Source organism: Aulonocara sp. 'chitande type north' Nkhata Bay, linkage group LG13 (genome assembly GCF_057382095.1).
Source record: "Aulonocara sp. 'chitande type north' Nkhata Bay isolate Kocher_YH1m ecotype deep benthic linkage group LG13, A_spYH_male_GT1.1, whole genome shotgun sequence".
NCBI lineage: Eukaryota > Metazoa > Chordata > Actinopteri > Cichliformes > Cichlidae > Aulonocara > Aulonocara sp. 'chitande type north' Nkhata Bay.
This window is the reverse complement of record NC_141356.1, coordinates 23,732,418-23,750,386: the sequence shown is the minus strand read 5'-3', so window position 1 is coordinate 23,750,386 and position 17,969 is coordinate 23,732,418. Positions and strand designations below refer to the sequence as shown.

Genomic DNA, 17,969 nt, shown 5'->3' with positions numbered 1-17,969 from the left:
CTCAGCCAATAGTGTGAAAGGCGGGTTACTATGGTTACACAACGCTCTCCCGGTTGAAAGTACTTATAAACATTGCGTAGTTTGGCTTTTTTTTTTCTTCTTTTTAATCGTAAAATGAACGAGTTTGGAAGTTTAGAACTCAGGTATGTTGTCGCTGCAATTACGACACTGGTTATTTGTTAACAATTAACTGATATTGGATTGTTACAGGTGGATACAAGGTTTCGGAAACAAAAATACCGAGTTTGTTGAAAATAAAACAGTATGCTACACATGTGGGAATCATATATGTTTCCTGAATTTGGAGACAAGGACGCAAAACGCGTTTCCGAGTCCTGGCAGAGGCATTGGTGCATTGACAGCCAACGGAAACAGTGGGATTTTTGCTTTTTCCGAGGAAAAGCTATCCCCGTCGATATATGTGTACAGTTTCCCTGAGCTTCAGTTGAAGAATGAACTTAAGGGTAAGGCAGACGTACTTTAATTTGTTAAACTGCCACATTTTTTACTGTAATCCTGCCAAAGATGTGGACTTTTGCTCATTCATCTCTTTCTTTAGGAGGAGCACAACTGGACTACACATCTCTGGCATTAAGCCACGGTGGTCCATATTTGGGCTCCTGCTCCTCTCTTCCTGACCACATCATTACTGTGTGGTAAGCCACTCAAAGCAGAACACTGCCCTATACTGTGTACCATGTGTTTTCAGTTACTCGGGCTGAGCGGCAGTGTAATAGTAATCATAACCTTCTGATGCAGGAACTGGGAAAATGCTGAGCCACTTTGTTCTCAACCACAAGCTGGACAGGATGTCGTTTCCTTGGCATTCAACCCCATGAATTGGCTTCAGCTTTGTTCCTTGGGCACTGCTTCACTCACTGTCTGGAATATTGCAAAGAGTGACAGCCTTCATGTCCTGCAACCGAGGTAAACGCAATACAGCAAATGCATGTGTTTAAGTTTCTTTCAGCCTTGCTGCAAATGCATGGAAGGTTGAAAGAAAGTGGGGAAAGTAAAGAGTCAAATAATAACATATATGTGCATATCATATTTGTCATATTGCAGTACAATTAAGCTTCCAGCACCTGGTGGGACCTTTAGTGAGAGCCAGGCACCATCCTCTCAAAATGTCAGCAACATTATGGTAACTTTCTAGTTTGTGTGATATAACTGCAGTTTTTAGATCTTTAATTTATCCATAAAACAATTATGTTTTCCATGACCCAGCTCTACATGTGTTTGCACAGGCCAAACTCCACCAGAGCACCAGAGCCAGGCTGACTCCTTCTGCCATCTGCTGGACAGCCACTTCAAAGCTCTATGTGGGCTGTGCTGAAGGATTCCTGCTTCTTGTTGACCCAGAGAGCCACTCTGTCTCTGTCCTTTTCAATCCTACAAGTAAACAAACCCACACTTGGATGTGGAACATATTTTTTACCCAATTCAGAGACTAGAAAACACATTGGACATATTATTTGTTCTTCATTTTTGTTCAGGTGCTGAATCTATCCCTGAACTCAGAAGAAACAGCTTTCAGCGTTTAACTCCTAACAACAATGGTTTGATTGCTGTAGGAAAGGTACAAGCCCACTCAATGGTTACTGTATTAATGTATACAAGCACATCAAACATCAGGCAATTTAATATTGTTCTGTGTTGCAGGAGAGCGTGGTACACCTGCAAATCAAAGGGAGTCAGATAAACATTGCACAAACGTGGAAGTTAGAAAGACCTGTCACAACTGTGATGTACTCTCCTGACTATAAAACATTACTTTTTTCCTCTAATACCGTAAGTACTTAAGTGCGCAGGAGCATAACATGATATAGCCTAAAATATCCAAATAATAATATGTTACATGACAGAAAAGAACAAACTCTGACACCTCCTGCTTTTCAGGGGCAGATATATGTGTTGAACCCAGCCCAGTCAGATAGGATTGTGAAGATCTTCGATGTTCTCAGTGGCAACTTTGTGACAGCAACTCTCTTGCACAATGACAAGAACATTTGTGTGGTAAAGCATCTGTGTTGCTCAAGAACTGCAGCGTCTTGTAATTTGGGCCTGTGTCTCTTAATGAGCAGTGATGTTTGTGTTTACATTGGTTGCAGTCCTTGAAGGAGTCTGGAGAATTGCAACTGTGGTCCTCAGATGGCATCTGCATCAGTTCTCTCTCACTCCAAGTGGAGGTCAGATTGCCACCAGGAGAACTTACAGGACAGAGCACTTTAATATAAAATGTGTAAAATTGACATTTTTAAGAAAAAACACAAGTCTCTTTGTCTTTAGGTGACATGTCTGGCCTGCTGTCCTGTTGCACACTATGCAGCTGTAGGAACAACTACAGGAAAAGTGCTCTTTATTGACCTAAACCAGGAGCAGAGGCCTCGCCTGGTGCACGAGGTTCTCCTTTACCACAGTGCTGTTGATCATTTAGTGTAAGTATCTTCCATTTTTGTGATGCTTTCACGGGCATTTCAGTTAAAAACTGCACACAAAATTATATTATATTATATTATTATATATTATTATATTTGTGACATGGAAGCATGAATTAGAGGGTGACTTCTTCTCCCCTTCTGCTCAGAAAAGCAAATAAAAATGTGTTTACTTTTACAGTTTTGATCATGACGGGCACTATCTTTTCACCGGTGGCTCAGATTCACATATCTATGTCTTAGAAGCTAGGCCGTCCAAGATGTTTTCAGTCATAGGGTACACAGGTAAATGCTTTTATTCTTACTCCTTTCAAAATATTATAAATCAACATTAAATTACAGCACACATCAGTGTAACTAGATAAGAACTGTCACACACTGTAGCGTTGCAGAAATGTGTGGTCCTACTACTGTAACCAATGCAATGTGTGGGTTTATTTTCCAGTTCTTTCTGGATGCATTTTGTCTCTTTCCACTCAGTGCAACAGGGACATGAACAAGGTGAAAGTTCTTGCACTGTGTGCTGGTGAAGAGGACAGAAAAAAGGACAGTAGCCTGCTTACATTGCTCTCTCTGCCTACCCAGAACCTTGGAGGTACAAAACTAAAAGTGTTGATGAATTCTCTACTTAGTCTCTAGATGTTTAAATCATTTTAAAACAGTTTTATGATAGGACAGAGTTGTTCTTTAAAAAAAAAAGAATCTGTAGAACATAAATTACTGTGGTACCTTTTTAAGAGCGTGAATCCCTCTTGAAAAATAGTAGGATTTTTTGGCAGTGTCTCAGAGGCAATGTGAGAATCTCAAGTCTAATAAATGAATCATTAAATCATGGGGTAGTAAACTAAGGCAGTTAAAAAAAAATGTAAACATTTAGCCAAGGAGGGGCACTGCATACATGAGAGGAGTGAGGTTTGAGAATCTGCAAAAAGCAAAAATTCATTTTGAAACCAAAAGTTGAATCATCTCCTGTGGGCGAGGAGAGGTTTGGAAGGTGATTAATGGAAATAAAGTACAAGCGAAACTTAAGGATCATGTCCTGGTTCCCGTGGTTTCCTTTATATTCCACTTACAGTACTGTGAAAAGTCTTGAGTCACCTATCCATTCTTTATGATTTGTTTCCAGGGAGCAAGGCTTTCTTGTCTTTTCTTAAAGTGGTCTTTAGCAGTAGTTCTCCTGGCTTTCTGAAGGTCTTTTGAGTGTTATGTTGACATATAACAAAAAACTTTGGAACTTCTCACTCTTATTGCTTGTTTATGCCCTGCCCTTATCTTCAACGTCATGCTGCTCTGTTGTATCTTAATTGCCCCTTGGGGATAAATAAAGTCTTTCTGATTCTGAAAGAATCAGTTTTAAATTGTATCTTTAGGACTTTGTTATTAGCAGCTCGTTGCAAAGGCATGAATTTTGCTTCCATTTCTTTAGTCAGATTTTAAAAAGTCCCAAAAAATGCATTTTGAAAGGCATACAATTTTATTTTTTCTTCAACAAGATGATTCCCAAAGGTGATTCCTTTTAGCTAAAAACTTTGGATATCTTGACATGGTGTACAGTGTGTCCTTAAAAAAATTGAGGAAACTTGAAAAATGAAGACAAAAGAAGTGGGAGGACTAAAAAAACACACACTGGGACACTATGAGCCATAGATCATCCTCCCCAGAACCCACACCTAAACATTATGGAAACCACGTGGAATCTTCTTAACAAAAACAAAAAAAAGCAGCCATCATCCAGAGAAGAGCTTTAAATTTCCTTCAAAAAACCTGGAAAATTACTCCTGAAGATTACTTAATGAAATGACAAGAAGGCTGCCTAAAAGAGTTCATGCTATATTGAAGAATGAAGCTGGGCATACCAAATATTGACTTTAAAGATTTGATAGAACTGTGGAAACTGTTCTTGTCTCATGTACTATATTTCCATTTATGTTTGCACGTTTCACTGCACCTATCTCCCATTGTAGGAGCAAAATATAAAGAACTGGGAGACAGCCTGAGATTTTAAACAGTACTTTACACAGGTTTAATAAACGATGAATGATAGGCTTCTTCTTGTCTTCTGTTCTTATTGTTTTAAGCCTGAAAAAATGCATTATTTATCCATTATGTTTTATTTATCCAAGGAAATATCTTGGCAGTGTTCAAAACAAGGAACCGACACTAGACCACGTTCCCATAATGGATTAATAGTACTTAACGTGATGTATCACACAGAAATGTTTAGACATGTTGTTACTGACACAGTTAAAATGAATACAGCGAGTGAACAGTTTACAAAATCACACCCTTTATTTATACAGCAGACTGGAAAACTATGTTGGACAACACACACAAAGACACAAAGAAGAAGCAAACACCAAATTGAGAGTTCTAATACTAACGCTGAGATGCTAGTTTGCTTTAAGGGGCCATCTTTGAGATTAAAGCGCCAGAAAAAAAACAGGCTTGGCAGTTTGTAATTCTCAATTTATCTGTTTTTCATTGCATATTACAACGTGTCTGCTGTTCTGCAGGTCCAGATAGTATAGACCGACATGGTTGCCTGTCTTCTCACGTCCTCAAAGTGTTCACATTCACCGTGCCTCGTCCACTTACAAGCTGTGTTCTGGGATTAAGTGAGATCTTTGCTTACTGCCACAGGAGTAAAACACTTCAGCGATTTGTACTTCCTGAGGTTTGCTGCTGGCTTTTTTGGCTTTTTTCTTCTCAAATCATCTGTATAACTAAGTCACAGCATAGCATCACTCTGATTTGTTTTTGTAGTTTTACATACGTAATGGTCTCAGGTGTGCATTTTGAATCTTATTATTCTACTCTCTGATCTGTTCTCTCAGGACAAAGGGGATCTCTCTGATCAACAGGGAGTCGAGCTGAAACCAGTGCAGGAAGTAAGGGGTCATCCACTGGGCCCTGCCTCTCTTGCTCTCTCCCCTCACCGCTTATGGTTGGCTTCTGTGGCCCGAGATGGCTTACTACGGATTAGACAAACTGCGTCCATGGTTAGATCTCATTTAATTTCCTGTTTTTCATTTTTACTGTGAATGTTTTTGAATCCTGCTTTTCATTCCCTGTGGCGCTGCCACACCTCTAGGAGCGGTACATTGAACTGCAGTGTCACTCGTGCCGTCTCGGTGGAGTCCGGAACGTGTCCTTTTCCACAGACGGTTGCACACTCCTCACTGTAGGCCTCAAAGATGGCTCTCTTGTGTGCACTAACATCAGGTAAAACAAGTTGCACGTCACGCTTACATAATGCACAGATGTGAACAGCAGAGGGAACCGTTGCTCACAGTCACCAATAGACTGATGAGGGTTACGTAAGGCAGGGCTTTTTCTCTATTATAACTGGCAATGAAGGACAAAAGTAAGTAAATATAACTTAGTGTCCAGGGGAATATCAGCAGGAAGACAAAGATCTAATAAAATTCACAGCACAATCTTTCCTCAGAATAACATCCCACTCACATTCCACATCTGACTACAGCAATTGTTCCTGCATGCTTCTGTTTTCAAGTCGTTTTTATCTTAAAGGTTTTAGTGCTTCAGAAATATTTTGTTTTGCATGCACCATTTGCGAGATCATGGTGTGTATAACCCACTGCCTATATTATTTATATAATAATAATATTGCGAATAATCTGTAAATGTAACCCCAATTGACTAAGCTATATATATAATGTTTAATTTATCTGTGACAGATACTCTAAAATGTTCCCATGTTATTAATTATAGTTTCAATTGTTTTTTGTCAAAAACACAAAATTTACAAACAAAATTACATATTTTAGGCAATCCTTGTGTGACTTTTATCTTTGTTTCAGTACTGCTAAAAAAGACTGACTGAATTAAGGATTGACTTTATTAAAACATGGCAGTATCATTTTATTGGCAAACATATATCAATGCTTTTGTTTAAAGCAAAAGCTAAGAAAACATCTTTCCTCTCGATTCTGTTGTGTTTTAAATGTTTTCTGACGTTGAGCTGTTTTCATTGTCACTTTGGAATCTGCCTCAGGGTGTTGTAGCGGAAAAATGTCACTACTGTAAGTCTGTTAGCCGTGGTTCGCTGCAAGCAGACCTACTCATAAATTTCCATCTTCTCATCACTGATTTAGAAGTTGGAAATTTACAATAAAATCAAAGCCAGTAATGTTAAAAACGGGTGTGCATGCATGTTTCTGGGATCACAGATGATGCCACATAACAATCCATCATATTTTCAGTAGGATACTTTCTTTGAGAAACAATGAAAAGTTTAATTGTTTCAAATTCAGATCCACACTAGAAAACCTTTTCATTATGATCCATATAAATATACAGCCTGGGCCATAAACAGACCTCTGAGGTGATAACCCTATTCTAACTCTGTATTTTAGAGAAGGAAAAGAACAGATTTTTTAAAAATACTTTTTTCTTTTGTGCTTCAAGTAAAATTATTATTATTTTTGTTCCCTGATTGACAAAACTGTATAGAACAGTTTAATTGCACAGTCCGATCGCCTAGGGTTAAAGTTACATGCTTAGGCTCTACAAAGATTCATTGCACCGTTAAACCTGAGGGGGTTAAAGGACATGCTTGATGATAACATATATTTTTATTAATAGCAACAAATTCCATGAAAAGATCAAATATTATCTGTGCAACCAAGCTGTGTAGTCTGTTCTCAGAGATTCTTTTGTCTAGAAACTCTTAAATGGATTTGTGTGCGCTGTTACTTGTGCCTTCATTATGATCAATTCACCGTTGACTGCGGTCTTCTCTTAAAATGACAGCTGATAAATACCTTTGCATATTTTTGTGTATTTCTGCTTGGGTTCACACAGAGTTAAAGGTGGGGATGTCAGTACGACGAATGAAGCTACTCAGTACAGCAAGTCTACGGCTTATTTCTTGAAGAATATCTTTGATACTGAAAATCCCATCCTGATTAACTTTCCTGTGTGGGGTCAAGTGTCTCCGGTTGGCACGGAAACTCTAGAGGTAAGTAAGGTTAAATTGATCCATTGCGTTCTGTTTTACTGTAAAAACATGCTCTATTTGCTCAGGACAATGGGCTAAAGCTATTAACTAACTGCAGTCTAGTGCTGTAAAAGTTTCCTTTGTGCAGACTTCCCTGCTTCCATGGCCTCTAGTAGCTCAGTGCTGTTTCTTAACTTCAGCTGTTAATGATTTTAATGTGGTAGGAAAAAAGTAAATGTTTTTCAATGCCTCACAACTCAGTTCCCAAACTACAGCCTCCAAATCTGAAGGAACGCCTCCCCGACAGAGCTTTAACATAAACAGATTTAAGTTATAATGTTTTGTTATGCACGTGACAAACTTATTTTAAGCACCAATTAAACCTAACTTTTTCTTCTTAAGAAAGGGCCTGATGTTTTTTCGTTACTCCATTTAATACACTGTTTTAATTTTCTTATATTTTGTTTTTAAAATATGTTTGTTACTGGATTTTTCATGTAGGTTTTTTGTTTTTAGCTCATTTCTTTTAATTGTCATATATGTCTTTAATTTTTTTTAAATCTTTTTTTGGCCATATTGTACTTTATTACTAAACTATTCAGCTTTTTAAGCTGGTTTGTTAGAGGCTGTAGTTAAAGTTTTGGCTGTTGTAACATGGGAATTTTCCAGCTCTTATGCTAAATAAAGTATATCTTATCAGTTGTAATAGATATAAACTGCTATTTATTGCTTGTGTGCCATTTACTGTTTACTTATCTAAATCTTTGAGTTATTTTTATGTGTCATAGGTCAGTGGTGGACCATCTGTCAATGTGACAGAGCGAGATGGGGACGATAACAACCTCCTACGTGCTCCACCTTCACAGCCCACCTGGCTGGAAAGCAGGCGAGAGGGGGTCAGTGACTAATATGCTGTGATATTTGTGGTGGTGGAATGACATCTGGATGTTGTCTACTATTTTTAGATACTTATTCTGCTGCGGGGGGGTTTTCTACGCGCTTGCAGATTGGAAGGTTACAAAAGTCCCCTTTGCACCAGTGTGTGGTATCTAGCTGGAAAAACAGCTGTGTGGTTTTTGGCATGCAGTCACTCTGTGCAACAGCTTGATTTATTTTTTTTATGGAGTAAGAAAACCAATTAGATATAGGTATAGCGCAGTAAAGAACATAAACATGTGTAAGAGCATGTTAGGTACTTTGTCACCTGACAAAGAATTTTGTTAACAATAAATTGATGTTGAAGGTGTGGCAGGTTTTTAAATTTTAGGTTTAGCAAACCTCACTGATTATCTTATCACACATCGGAAAGAGGCACTTTCTAGTCTGATTTATGCTACATCTACCACGGCGTTGTGGGTGGGCCTAAGGGCCTGAACCCACCCACTCCACTAACGGGCCCACCGTGATAAGATGAGTAAGTGTCTTAGTATTTATTTTCAATTAATACAAAGGAAATATTTAAATAAATAAAAACTAAATGTGTTTTCCTTTATATATAAGTAAAAGGTGATATTTATGAAGTTATCAAAGGCAAATTCTGACCAATCACAACAACCCATTTCACATGAACCATGACCTGATAAATCTGAGGGAGCACATCACAGTTCAGAGGTTGTTCAGCAGAGGATGAAGAAACTTCTCTGAATTTTTCTGATACGATCATGAGGTTTTACTCAGTTTGATTCTGGGATTTTGGTCATACTGAACCTTCACGGCTTCTTTGTTTCAAAATATTAGACGAGTCTCAGCGGGGACAAAATAAAATTTGTCCTGAGAACTGTTAAAAAATAGGTGGCCTGTCTGTTTTATATTCTCTTTCAATGTAGAGGCAGTTTCTATTGGGTTGATGAATATACAGGGCAGTGCTGTTTTCTCACTGTTGTTATAAGTCAGTGTAGCTCACCCTCTCATCCATAAGAGGATTTATTTGTTTCTTTGATTACACTTTGGATCTCTGTGTTTAAGAGGATGAACATATTGGGCTTCACAATCCACAGCAAGAATATTAATGATAGATTGAGTATTGTTTTTTTCATTTACACATGCTTGTGGGTACGCGCATGCACCCACTTGTAATAAATATAAGCGTCAGGATTAAAATCAACTTCTATAATTACTTTGTCCACAATCGGGATCCTGGCACTGACTCTGTGCTACAGGCTGAAGTGTTTTCTTTTCTTGTCAGTAATTACTATTTCTAATTTGAATTTTTACGAGAGATTCTCGATTCTTGTGAATCTGACAGTCTACATGTTGTCAACAGCTTCTAAAAGAAGATCAAGAGAAATACTCTGAGATGAAGAAGAACCTGATGGAAACCATCAAAGAGTTACGCGACAGTGTAAGTGAAGTTTATTACAAATGCTGGTATTAAAAAGATTAGGAGAAAATTATAATGCCCATGCATAAAACCTGAAAGAATTTAACACAATTACTGTGTCAATAAACGTTTTTCAATCCACTGAGAATTCTCCGTACTTACAGCTATACTTAATACCTGAACAAAACCTACATACACGTAATTAGAGTGATCTAAAAACAGATTTCATGTAGCCAAAATACTCCATATCTAAAAGCTAAAAACTTTATGGTAAATACTATACAGCAGATAAAGCATAACATGATATTTGAAAAAATGATAACAGTTCCACAAAGAGTGGGATCCCTGCACTGTATTTCCTGTGATGTTAGATCCAGGAGATGATACGTGACAGTGAGAACCAGCCTGAACACTTTAACCTGGATGTTGAGGAGGAGAGGAGACTCGAGGCCATGGTGGAGCAGGAGGTCACAAGGGTACTGCTACACACACACACACACACACACACACACACACACACACACACACACACACACACACACACACACACACACACACACACATACATAAATGGGATGACACTTTAATTCTGAATTCGGGTGATTGTGAATTTGTTTCCCTGTTGTAGGTGAGGACGGAAATTGAATGGGACATTGTAGAAAAATGTTACCTCCGTGATGTCCTAAAGAGAGAATGCTGGGATACCATGAAGGTCATCGGCAGAACCATAAAGGTGAGAAGGGTCAGAAAAAAACAGCGAAACATCACACTGATGACTTTTAACATTTTTTAATCATCGCAGTTTCTTTTTCTCTTGTCTGCCGCAGGCCTTTCACTCTGACCTTGAAGTGCTGAACTACCCTCTGAAAGAGCAAACAGCAAAAGAACTTGAGGACCTTTGCAGGGTTCAAAATATGAGGAAGTTAGAAAAAGCTGCCTGCAGCGTAAGAAAAACAGATCCAGAAGCTCAAACAGTTTAGATTCTGAGTAGCACTGCAAAGAAAGGCACATGTGATGAATTTGAACCAGTTAAATCGTGTTGCTGTTTTGAAATGTGACACAGAAATGCAGTAATGCAGCGCTGAGTGGAAGCTGCGACAACGCAGCCTCCTCTGTGTTTTGGGTTTTCCTCTCTGGAAATACATTTTATGGCTGAAGCGTTCAAGTCAAAACAAGTTTACAGCTACAAAATGATTGGATGCCATGAATCTCAGTCCTTCATCTGACCTTTCACTGCAGTAGCATTTTGAAATGCTTGAACACATGCCAGTCCACCATTGTTGAAACTTTTTTAGATTTATAGCTGTGTGGCTAAAAGTGAGTTGTTTCGATAGTTTTATCTTAGTGCAATGTCCTGTGGATGAAGTTTATAATCACATGGCCACAGATTCAGTCCTCACTGTTTATCTCAGCCCTTGTGTCCACCTTTAACCCTCAGCTAGGCAACCTAAAGAAAGATCTCAGTGCACAAGAAGAAGAGGAGGAGAAGAAAGTCCAGGACGCTGAGACTGCCACTGTGACGGGGAGTATCTCGGCTCAGTTAGGATATTCAAATCCTTATGTCTACGATCAGTTCAGCCTGAAAACCATAGAGCAGAGGATCAACCAGATTGTTTTGTTACAGGTGGGAACCTGTTTCAAAAAGGTGCAATAATTATGTCTTTATATTCAGGGAATATCCAGAACTGTAATTAAAACACTTTCTTAAAAATAATAATTATGGAAATAAAGAGCAACTTCATCATATTGTCATGCTGATCATTAATAGCAGGTTTTCTTTGCCCAATTTCACTAATCTGCACATTGCAGGATGTGATTTATCGCGTCAAGACGGCTTTCAACGCTGACTTTGAGGCATTACACAAGCAGAAGATGAAGGAGCTCAAACGTGTGAGAGACAGGAACAAGCACATCAGAGAAATCATGCTGCAGCTGGACATGCACGAGGAGCTGTGGGAGCCCAGCCTGACCAACAGCGAGTGGCCAGAGAGGCTGCTCGCAGTGGAAGTCTCTGAGGTTACTGTCCTCTTGAAACATCTAATCAGTTCACAGAGGGTTCAGAGAAAGTTCAGGGGACAAAGCATCTGTACAAGTTGAACTGCTCGTTTGTTTGTTTGTTCTTTTACCAAAGTGTGAAATGGTGTGTGGTTTTTGTCTTATGAGATGTCAACTTTGTCCAACTCCAGATAAGAGCTGAACGGTACCTCACAGCGGAGCAGAAAGAAGAGGAGGAGAGGAGAAAGCTGGAGGAGGAACGTCGTTTGGCTGCCCAAGTATGCTGCCACAAAACAAAAAAAATATGTTTTTGTTTTTCGGTTTTTACATGTTAAAATACTTCCATAAAGGATGATTGCTTCGATGGTGAGGATAGCTCAGTTCTGCCATGTTAATGGGTTTTGTTGTTCTATTGTTCAATTGCAGGCTGATGATTCTAGAGAAAGGGCTCTTGATGACATGATGGATGGAGTACTTGAAGTGAAAAAAGAGGACATCTTGAAAATGGTGACCATCAAAACATTTTTTTAAGACATTAATGCTGAAGTAGACCAGTAGACAGCAGAACACAGTATGAAATATTATCTACTCACTTCTTTGATCAATCTGTTAATTTTGAGATTGTCTCCAAATGCAGAATACAATTAAATATAAAATAGAGTTTTATGTTAAATGAACTGGTACCTATGAAGTGCCCTTCTCCTCTTAAGCCCGATTCAACCGGGCTTAAGAGGAGAAAAAAAAAACAGTATAGTTATAAACACACACACATTCATGTAGCACTTTATTCTGTGCCTTTGAAAATCATGCTTCAGCACCTTGACTATTGCCGCTTTGACATGCAGACTAGAGTAGCCAGGAATTGAAACACTGACTTTTTAATTGTTAGATGATCTGCTCTCAAGTGGGAAGACGGGGTTTCGGGGGTATATGGTTGAATAAGACATTTGAATGCTGTTGTAGAATGTAATTCAATTTAAAAAACAGAAAACCAAACCAAAACAGTCTTTTAAGTGAGAAGATAATATAAATAAATACAACATGATGTACTTAGCTATTTAAAACTATACTGTTTTTTAATTACTGGTAGTTATAGATAATAATGTATTCTGTAATTAGATAATATAACATATTAGAAAGCTGGTCCACATCTCATGTCTTTGTTTCATATTACATACAGTCTAGCCAGATGAACCACGTGTGTGTGTGTGTGTGTGTTAATGATGTCGCAGGATTTCTTTCTTTTTTTTAAAACTTGAATTCTTTTCTAAGCAGCGTCAGTTAAATTAGACAAATGAGCAAGAAGGGCACATAGTTTCTATTGAATTTACTCCACAGGAAATACCTCTGCCTGAGTTTGTTTTGACCAAACCTGACATTCAGTGGAGTGAGGAGGAGAAAAAAGTTTTCAAAGAGTATGAAAAGAAAGCCAAGGAGCTCAGCGAGGAGAAGGAGAAGTACAAAAAGGTATTACATAAGATGCTCTTTTTGCACTGATCTGAATTATAATTCACTCCTGATGTGAATGGTAACAGTCTGTGGCCTGTGTTGTTGCAGCTACTGGAAATTGAAATAAAAAAGCTTCACCAGTCCACCAAGGAAGCGACCGAAAGGTTTGATGAAAATCTGGCAAAGCTGTTAGAGAAGAAAGTGAACTGCACAGTAGCTATATACCAGGTAAGCCGTCTCTTCTCATTTGCCCCTTGCAATGTCTTTTATAACATCCTGCTTAAAATTGGTTTTGGTGTATCTTACAGGAAGAGCTCAAGATCACATATCTCGTTGAGTCAGTCCTCAGAGAAGAAGAGATGAGAAGCCAAGAGCAGGAGCTCAAGCTCCAACTTGAAAAAATGTTGGCATACAAGGTCAGAAAACTGGTGCACAGTAATGCTGTAGGAATTTATGAGTGCCAGCTTCACACTCTGTTCTTTGTGAGAAATGGCAGCAACATCATCCAAAACTGTAGAACAAAACCTTCTCTTCGTTCAGGCATGTTTTTTTAAGAGCTAACCTGTGTGGCACACTCATTTTGTAGGCTTCAAGACTGCTTATCGCTAATTTCCATACATGCTCGTCTCCTCTAAAATTGGTTCCTCTGACAGGATGAAACTGAGGAGAGGTTGAAGAAGCTGGAAGATGAAGTAGAGTTGTTACAGGAGACGTATGACAATGTTGTCCTTGAAGACAAAGTAAGCCAGCTGATTAAATACCGTACTAAAATCATGGCTGAGAGAGATGGCAAACATAACACAATATAGTAACCTAACGTCTGTGTCTCTGAAGTCGCTGGATAAAGACTTCAGGAGGGCATTTTCAGACCTTCCGAGCCATATGGTCGATTGCCTCTATAAGATGTTCAAACGCAGACCCAGGTTTGTTTCCTGATTGATGGCTACGCATGAAGAAAATTACATAATTTGAGTTGTAAACTGTTTATCGTTTTTTGTGGGCAAATTTTCACCCCACAGGGCTCAGAAGATGAGGGCCCAGATGGACAACAGCAACAATTCTGACCCGTTTAAAGAGCATCGTCTGTGTGGTTCTCAGGCCCCTGATGCATTCAGCCAAATGCTCAGAGCCATGGACGAACTGGACGCTCCAGCGAACATACCAGAGGGCTTGAGCACAGTAGCCTGGGAGAAATTCTGTCACGTTCGCAGAGCTAAAGTAGAGAGCGAGCAAAAGGTATGACGACGAGGAGAGGTTAAATATGGAGGAGAGTTGCTGTTCCATTAAGATATGCATAAATGTGCACAATATCTTACTCCGGCTCAACTTATGAATAGATGTAAAAAACAACTATTTCCATTCTGTGCTTGCAGTCATGCACTCACTGCTGGACACGTCTTTTTCAGGTAAAAACAAAAGCTTTGACTCTCGCTGAGATGCAGGCGTTCCTGCAGAAGAAGAGAAATGAGGATAAAGCTGCTCAAGAGGAAATTAAAAATCTTTCTAAAGCGCTTGAAAGGTATAAATCAGATTTTTCACTCTGATTCCAAGCAGTTGTAAAACAAGCCTTAAACTTAATGACTAGTGTAAGTACATTAAATCTATTTTTTAATGGAAGAATGACCCGTGAGTGCTCCCCCCCCCCCCTTCTGCTGTAGTCTGCACCGGAGGAGGACTGATCTCCTGATGGACACCATGGTCCAGATAATACTTAAACAGGGACAGGTGGAGGTGACTACCACAGACCCAACTGCTGACAACGCAGACACCGACTTCATGCTTTACCACAGGAGCGTCGTGGACAACCTGAGAAATGTCATCAGGGTCAGCCTTTTCCTACTCTCATCACAAAGAATTTGATTTGATTCAAACCAAATTGGTCAAATTCAGGTGGTTATGGTGTCGTTGCCTGCTACTGATTATTATCGCTATGCTCAGACACTTGCAGAGCAGAAAATAACATCCATGGTGGCGTGCAAAGACGTGCGTAAGGGCATGATCCAGCTGGAATGGGAGAACAAGGTGATGAGGAAGCAAATAGAAGACCTCTACGACAAGGAGAAGAATATCAAGATGCTACGACTCTCAGAGGAGCAGCAGAAAATGACAGTAATGTAGATTCTAAAATATGCTAACACTGCCTCTTTTTAAATGTTTTATTCTAAACTAAACTGAGACAGTGAATAGGCATTACGCTGTATAATTCCAACTTATGAAAACGTTCAACATCTGCTTAAAATAATAACAAAATGTCTGCGTTTGAGGTTAAACATTAATCCCATTTGCATTTCTGGCCAAACCTCAGGCGGTGATATGAAGGCAGGTATTTGGCAGCATCACATGTTTTGCGGGCAGCAAATTGTTACCATCCTCCAGCACAGATGGATGATCTTTTATTGAAGACACACACCCTATTCACGCCAGCTCCCCACCCTGTTTTTTTCCCTTTTTCAGCTCTTAAAACTCTTACTCAGTAGGCGGAGACTGGTTGGAAGATTATCCTGTCCTTCCGTTCTTTTTTTTTTAAAATACGTTTTACTTTGTTTACAACCTAATTCGCATTGAACACGAGTAATATCACAAGTTAGAGCGCTGCAGTTGAGAAATAAAAAATACAGATCAAATGAGTCATCCGTCATCTTATTTTTAACAAGTCAATGAGCATCGCATGTGTTTCCAGGCCTGAATGCCAGCTTCCGTTGGAAAAAAAAACTTCAGGTAGATCTTTGGTGGCCATTTCCTGCCATTGTTCAAGCCCATGAAACCAACCAACTAAATCCAAAGTTTTATGATGAAGGTGTTTTACTTCAACTGTTGTTGGATGCTGATTTTCTGTTCTTTCACTGCACACTCTTTTCTTTTCAGCATCGCAGCAAGTCAGATCAAGAAAGTCACACATCCAAGCAGATTTCCAGTTTGGAGAAAAGTATTGCCTTGATGGAAATGGTAATAAAACAGTAGCTACATGTGTGTAATTTGTGCAGCTGACTGTTCAGATAAAATGTGCATTTTTATTTCAATTTTATGCAATTATGCAAATGCAATTATTTTTAATTTCAGACTCATAAGAAGAGTGTGCAGCAACGCTTAAGAAAGATTGAACAGTTAAATAAGCGGGCAGCAGCAAAAGCTAAAAAGAGCGCCGATTTAGAACAGCAGCTCCCTGAAATGCAGGTCACCGTGTCAGAGTTGAGACACATCTGCAAAGCAGCAGGTAACGAAAACAGCCATTTCAGCTCTAATTAAACACAATGCAAATGGGAGTTTTCTTCATCTTCTAGCATGTTTGGTATTTAGCTATGGCAGAAAATGAGGCTGCTGCACGAGAAGAGCGCTACCAGGAAATCGTTAAGAGGAGCAAGTTGAAGGAACTCGCCAGAGCTCAGGCAGAGAACCTGGCTTTCCTTGGGGCAGAAGTTGAGCGTCTCACCATGAAGAACTTTCCTTCGCTTGATCAACTGAAACACTAATGAGCAAAGCTTTCTTCTTCAACAGATTTTTACGGTTTTATTTAAGCTTCTCTCAGCAGATAAATTGAACATAAAGTGTACAACTTGAACTGTAGCAGCAACAAATTAAACAATAAACAGGACATCTGAAATGTGATTGTTCCCCTGTAACATTTTATTAGGTAGTGAAGTCGTCCTCTGTGCGGTCAAAGTGCAGAATGCTCTCATCCAAATTGAACAGGTCAATCAGCTCAGACAAGCTGGCTTTTCGTCCATCAATAGGGACTTCTGATTGCAGTTCATACAGCGCAGCTTGAGCACAATGCCGCCACTTATCAATCAATGTTTGGAGATGAGTCAAATCATTCTGTGGGAGAAAGATGGGAGAACCTGTCGTGAGAAATTGCCAGCTTTGGTTTAAGTAACCAAAAACATATCCCATTATGTTCCATTTAAATGTCGCCAATACCTTGCTTCTGTACATTTTAACCATCTTGAGTCTACGTAGAGTCTCTGTTTTGTCTTTCACCTCCTTCCTGAGACGTTGTGCAAAGTCTCCTGAAGGATATTGTGTTGATTTGGGAGCAGGCCCAGACAACGTTTTACTGCCTTCTCTCTCCCCATTTCTGTTTACATCAACACTGCTTAAAACCACTGGAGGATTATTAACGGGCTGCTGGGAATCTGCTGAAACTTGTTGGCCATTCTCCTCATCATCAACACAAAGGCGTTTGGCCACAGAGAGGGGAGAGATGAAGGAGCGCCTGGATCTCTTCAGCCTCTCCCTCAGTGAGGCACTCAGCTTCGGTTGATGCTGTGGGGGTGACAGGAAAGAAAATGACTCACAGGGAAAGTGCATGGGCAAGTTTTGATAGTTAATTACAAAAGTTCCTATAAAGTCAACCATCATGCCAGGTTATATTATGTAAGACAAATGGTGCTTAAGCCCTTCTAACACCTTACCTTCTCTTTGTAGTCACACGGGCTTGACTCTACTGAACTACATGGTGAACAACAGTCCCTCTGTAATTTAGCTGCTTTAGGTGTGATCTCCATCGCTGAAACTTGCTTTGAATCATGTAAACTTCATAGTTTGGAACGGTAGTTTAAGTTAGCCAAGTGGATATCGTTAGCTAGGCACTTATCCATTTATCACATTTTAACAGACGCGGCTGAAAAAACAAAACTACTTTCAGCACTTACAGTAAATGAAGGGTTGTTAAATGCTGCTACAATAACCACTGAGCAGCCAACAACTTTCACTAAACGCAGACTGAATCAGAAAGCTAGGACCGACGCGAGACTTTTTCCGTATTTTGCGGCTCGAAACCTTCGCAGTCTGTGATTGGATAGAACGT

At 39.4% G+C, this 17,969-nt stretch overlaps 2 protein-coding genes across 5 annotated transcripts; one reads left to right on the top strand and one right to left on the bottom strand.

The window, feature by feature from the left end:
* Positions 1-10: 10 nt before the first annotated feature.
* On the top strand, positions 11-16,793 carry cfap43 (cilia and flagella associated protein 43). Of its 3 annotated transcripts, none has more exons than XM_086259303.1 (38): positions 11-143; positions 211-464; positions 560-656; positions 760-927; positions 1,066-1,129; positions 1,248-1,398; positions 1,497-1,579; positions 1,663-1,791; positions 1,900-2,016; positions 2,112-2,189; positions 2,290-2,438; positions 2,620-2,723; positions 2,884-3,033; positions 4,952-5,112; positions 5,273-5,437; positions 5,530-5,660; positions 7,263-7,419; positions 8,187-8,294; positions 9,662-9,739; positions 10,090-10,194; positions 10,347-10,451; positions 10,546-10,662; positions 11,157-11,342; positions 11,528-11,734; positions 11,905-11,991; positions 12,140-12,220; positions 13,052-13,180; positions 13,271-13,390; positions 13,471-13,578; positions 13,816-13,902; positions 13,997-14,085; positions 14,182-14,398; positions 14,569-14,681; positions 14,821-14,986; positions 15,101-15,271; positions 16,028-16,108; positions 16,223-16,376; positions 16,460-16,793. In XM_086259303.1, exons 1-38 carry the CDS (start codon positions 115-117, stop codon positions 16,630-16,632), a joined length of 4,869 nt encoding a protein of 1,622 aa, XP_086115429.1. In that variant the 5' UTR covers positions 11-114; the 3' UTR covers positions 16,633-16,793. The 3 variants fall into 3 exon arrangements, with proteins under 3 accessions (XP_086115429.1, XP_086115428.1, XP_086115430.1); XM_086259302.1 differs by having other exon boundaries at positions 1,066-1,144; positions 16,460-16,792; XM_086259304.1 differs by having other exon boundaries at positions 1,066-1,144; positions 16,444-16,624.
* Positions 16,645-17,969, bottom strand: sfr1 (SWI5-dependent homologous recombination repair protein 1). Of its 2 annotated transcripts, none has more exons than XM_086259309.1 (3): positions 17,575-17,969; positions 17,141-17,425; positions 16,645-16,978 (listed from the first exon to the last, which is right to left on the bottom strand). In XM_086259309.1, the coding sequence occupies exons 1-3, from the start codon at positions 17,665-17,667 to the stop codon at positions 16,790-16,792; spliced, it is 567 nt and encodes a 188-aa protein (XP_086115435.1). In that variant the 5' UTR covers positions 17,668-17,969; the 3' UTR covers positions 16,645-16,789. The 2 variants fall into 2 exon arrangements, with proteins under 2 accessions (XP_086115435.1, XP_086115434.1); XM_086259308.1 differs by having other exon boundaries at positions 16,647-16,978; positions 17,081-17,425; positions 17,575-17,965.